Source organism: Athene noctua, chromosome 1, assembly GCF_965140245.1.
Source record: "Athene noctua chromosome 1, bAthNoc1.hap1.1, whole genome shotgun sequence".
Lineage (NCBI taxonomy): Eukaryota > Metazoa > Chordata > Aves > Strigiformes > Strigidae > Athene > Athene noctua.
In genome coordinates, this window is record NC_134037.1 from 134,432,372 (window position 1) to 134,437,017 (window position 4,646).

Genomic DNA, 4,646 nt, shown 5'->3' on the forward strand with positions numbered 1-4,646 from the left:
GCAGAGCCTGGCTCTGGTGGAACTGAAATCCTGCCAGTTGCTGCTTTCTCAGACTGCAGCAGGTGACAGGTCCTCTCGGCTGCCGACACCGCTTCTCACCCTCCTGCCTGCTCCCTCCTTCCCTTTTCTTCCTGGTGTTACCCAAAAAGCAGGTGCGTGCCTGGTGTGCAATAAGCCAATCTTAACACACTCGGGAGAAATACTGTATTTATTCAGGCCTGGGTGTTCAGTGGATTTTTCCACAAATCACACAAACAGCACGTTTTTGTGCTTGCTTTTAGACACAAAAATCAGAGGTTATTACTTTTCCAAACATGCTTATTAGACACTGGTTAGTGATTAACCTATTATTAGAATACAGTTTACATAATGCTTCTGCTATTACGCATGCTCTTAACCTGAGCTGGGGTATTTTTGACCTGTGGGTGTGTTTTTTAGTATTATAATGAAGGTAGTTCACCTCCAGGCACTCAAAAGTTAGTTGCATTGCCAAGTTAATTAATTGATTAGTCACTTTGTCAGGTGGTCAAATAACTCATCCTCAACGCAATCCCAGACTATTCTCTTTATGGTCCAGGAGGTTCTACTAATTTTCTAGGGTTTGGAGATCAAAGTGTATTCCTTGATGAGTTTCTTATCGCTAATCAAGGTCATCTTAACCATGCTTCAAAGTCTCACTCGATCAACCTTCAAACCCTTGTGATTGTCCCCACAGGGTAACTATAACTAACGATCGCTCGTTACGTGTCGAGGGTTCGTGGGGACCATCTCTCCCGACGTATGGATCGGCTGTTCCTGAACGGGGAACGTTCGTGCTCCCGCCCTCCGCCCCGGCACGGAGGTAAGGGCAGACACGGCTCCCACCGCCTGCGGGAAGGCGGAAGTGCGGGCGGCGGCCGCGCATCCGCACTCTGCGCGGGAAGCGGCGGCCGGCGCCGGGCAGGCGCCTCCCGAACTCCATCTCCCGGCGGGCCGCGGGGCAGCTCACCCGGAAGCAGCGGAGCCCTCAGGGCCGCGGGTGTTCCTGGCGGCGGTTGTCTCTCCGCTCCCGGCCCCTCCCGCCCTGTTTTTCCCCGCCTCAGGCTGGGGGTATCGGGGAGCCGCCCGCCATGTCGACGGTCGCCGCCGCCAGCTGCGACGCCAAGGGCGCGGGTGAGGCGCGGGAAGAGAAGAAGCCGCTGAAGCCCTGCTGCGCCTGCCCCGAGACCAAGAAAGCGCGGGACGCCTGGTGAGGGCCTCCGCCGGCGGCGGTTCCCGTCCCGGGGAGCTGAGCCCCGGCGTTCCCTGGGGTGGGCCTTCCCCTTGGCAGGCTCGGCCCATCGTCGAGCTGCTGGCGCGTTTTGCCCTTCTTCGCCCGCTTCCGGCCTGTGGTGCGGCCTGGCCCGGCCCGGCGCGGTTCTCTCCCCGTCGCATTCTAGTGGTTTCTGTCCTCGCCAACGTGCCGAGGCGATTTTAGGAGCCCCCTCCACTCTGGACGGAGGGTGCTGGAGCATCCAGGAGGGTGGGAGGGAGAGTGTGGAGGCAGAGGAGAAAATTTTAAAAATAGAAATGAGATTAATATGTCATAGCGCTAGTTTAAAACGGGTTTCAGAAATTAGCTTTTAATGCTGCTTACAAATCTTCACTAGTGTGGACTGAATAAAGCAACTAGTACCAGCAGGTAGTTACTTTTTTTTTTTTTTTTTTTTTGTTTAATGGATGATAAATGCTGTTCTCTTTTAAATAAAACACTTTGTTTTTTAGGTCTCGGAGGATGACATTTCTCACAGGTGTAAAATTTGACAATGGTGTATAGAGCTGCATTTGTAGTCATAGCCTTAGTCACAATCGTAGGACCTATCAGACAGCATTAAACGCTCCTCCCAAATAGAGTCCCCTTGTCTATGACAGTAAATCTTTAAAGTTTAAAAAACTTCAATCTGGTGACCAAATTGTCTTCTTTTTTCCCTGACAGGTGGTACAGCTGTTCAGTAGGTGACATAATGCTGGACGCTGTATTTTTGCTAATATTAGGGGGTTGTCACTAGGGGTAGAGTGAAGGTTTGTCCAGGGCCCCTAAGGGTGGTGGGATGCAAATCCCAAGTCAGATGGAGTTGCCTTGGGCGGCCAGCAGACCTGTCCATATGTATTGTAATAAAACTTAATATTATTAACAAAATATTTTAATTCTTCACCATTTGGTAGTTTCTTCCTTTGGCAGCAAGAACATGGCAAATGAGGATTGATCTGACCTGCTCTCTGCAGAGTGGGGGGGTCAGGAAACTCTCTGCCAGTCAGTCAGAGAGGGAGCCTGAAGTACACATGGTATACACATGCTAGTAGGCTCTTACCACTACTGGAATATGTAGTAGACAGTTGGCTCTAGTAGACACTAACGTCAAAAGTTACTATATGTGGTAAAGAAGTTTAAGAGTACTATACTATATGTGGTAAAGAAGTTTAAGAGTAGCTGGACAGGGTTTTTTTTTGCTTCAGGTTCCCTAAATGACAGCTGAAGCTGGACTAAAATATTTACTGGTCAACCTATTCTGTATTGGTCTGTTACTGGAGGAATTTTGTTGCTTCCATACTGAATGATTTGAAACTGGTTGCTGATGAGATCAGCATGCTTGATGAAGTAATGCAACAGACTTGTGTTGTATAACAAATCCTTGTCTAGACTCACCCAGAATAGACGCTAGCCTGTTAATAGGAAATTCTGTTACACCATCAGAGCACAGTTCCAGACCTGAACACCTTTTTGAGATAGACAGTAGTATACTTTCCAGAACAGTGCTACCCTGGACAGGATATGCAAAAAGATCTCTGGAGCTTAATAGGGATTTTTGATTGTCCCCAACAACTTGGCAGTTCTGTGACTTTGACTTACAGCAAACATATAGTTTTGTTGTTGAACCTTGGAAATCTTTGTTTTGCAGCATCATTGAGAAGGGGGAAGAAAATTGTGGGCACCTAATTGAAGCTCACAAAGAGTGTATGAGAGCTCTGGGCTTCAAGATATGAACGCAAGGAGCAGGACTGTGGTTGTGGTGAGTAAAGCCTTCAGGACCTCTGCCTCTGCAGTGCCTTGGCACCTCTGCTGCTGCCTCTGGAAGGTTCAGGGTGCTGTTTGAGATTGCAAAGGTGTCTTCCTTATGAGAGGGAGGGCAAAGCAATCCTCACTGACACTAGAGGAAGTTCTGTTGTCCTTGGGAGGGTGGTCAAGCCTTCCAGCAGGATGCAGCTACTCAAAGAGTAGCTCTTCAGCAGTGGGGTACGGTTCTGCCTCTTGTCTTCCAACAGATCTGAAATTTCAGCTTAGATTTCTAGTGCTAGGGTAGTGTGGGAGTCGGTTTTTGTGGATTTGTTGCTGGGGGTTTTTTTTGTTGCTTGTTGAACTGTCCCTCAGTATCCAGTGGAAATCCATGTTTTGTGAAGCTGTCTTTCCTCTCTCTTCTAGGTGATGTCTGAGGTGTGACTGTATTCTGGAAAGCTGCAAAATAAATTATTTCTGCAAGTGACTTCAAAGAACAAATATAAACAAAGAATCTATTTATAAAGAATCTCTAGTGTATCACGTCTGTGGCTTTTACACTGTTAGCTCTTGACCACTGCTATAGAAAATATTTTTTTTCCTCTTAATAAAAGTCTGAAAATGACCAGTGTTCCTGACTTCTGTTTCTTTTTACATGAAGAAATGACAGTGCCATCCTCATTGAAAACAGCCCGTGATGGAAGTGGAGAGGATGCGAAGAGCCTGCTTACTCACTGACAGGACAACATCCCGTACTCCGGTGTTGTGGTTCAACAGATGGGCCTTCGCTGGGTTTTCCCGCCGATGCAAACTGAGAAATCATGCTGCTAACAGTGCCCTGTTACTGCTTCCAGCAAAGTCATGTAGGTGTGACTGTATTTCTATAAAGACGACCACAGGGTTACAAAATGAACTTCCCTTAGGGTCAAAACTGGATTAGCTTTCCCTTGTTACAATTCTTCCAATGTTTTTTAGAATAGCTTTACCCTAGAATTCAAGCTTCATTTTTTATAATGAAGAATTAAGTACTTTCCATACCTAACTCAAATTCTTGAGCCAGTAGTTCTTCAAGGGAAAGGGAGCAGAGGACTGCAGGTGTATGTAGAGGTCACTTGCCTGAAAGAAAAGCTTTTATTTTTTAATGCCCAGTTTTTGTTGTGTTGGTCTTGTGCTAGGTGTGCACAGACTTTTTGGTTTTGGCTTTTTTTCTCACCCATGTGACATGACAGTGGGAAGGTGGTTGTGACCTTTGTTTCCTTATGACAGTCGAGCAAAAAAAGTGCACTTAGTCTATTACACATGTGGGACTTTCTTGGTTTCATACTATGTTGCCATGCAACTCTTAAAGTTGCTCTTCCTTTGGTCAGTTGACTTTGATTGAGATGGCATCACTGATTACTTCCTCTCCTCCTGCTGAGTGTTATTCTCAGAAATTTAAGATATAAAATCTGTGCTTTGCCTTGATTCTTCTCTTGGCTTTGGTGCTGTTGGAAGGGGTGGGTGCAGCCATGATTGCTGCACTGCCAGCTGGGCCCAGCACGTTCTGAGCTAGCCACGAATGGGCTGTTGGAGTTTAGTAAGTGACGCTTGGTACTGTCCCTGCCAAGACTCACAGGTCGTGTGAGGAGAGTTT

At 47.0% G+C, this 4,646-nt stretch overlaps 1 protein-coding gene across 1 annotated transcript; it reads left to right on the plus strand.

The window, feature by feature from the left end:
- The first annotated feature begins 968 nt into the window (after window positions 1–968).
- Window positions 969–3,644, plus strand: COX17 (cytochrome c oxidase copper chaperone COX17). Its single transcript, XM_074927771.1, has 3 exons — window positions 969–1,228; window positions 2,919–3,029; window positions 3,440–3,644. Exons 1-2 carry the CDS (start codon window positions 1,110–1,112, stop codon window positions 3,001–3,003), a joined length of 204 nt encoding a protein of 67 aa, XP_074783872.1. The 5' UTR covers window positions 969–1,109; the 3' UTR covers window positions 3,004–3,029; window positions 3,440–3,644.
- Window positions 3,645–4,646: the final 1,002 nt, after the last annotated feature.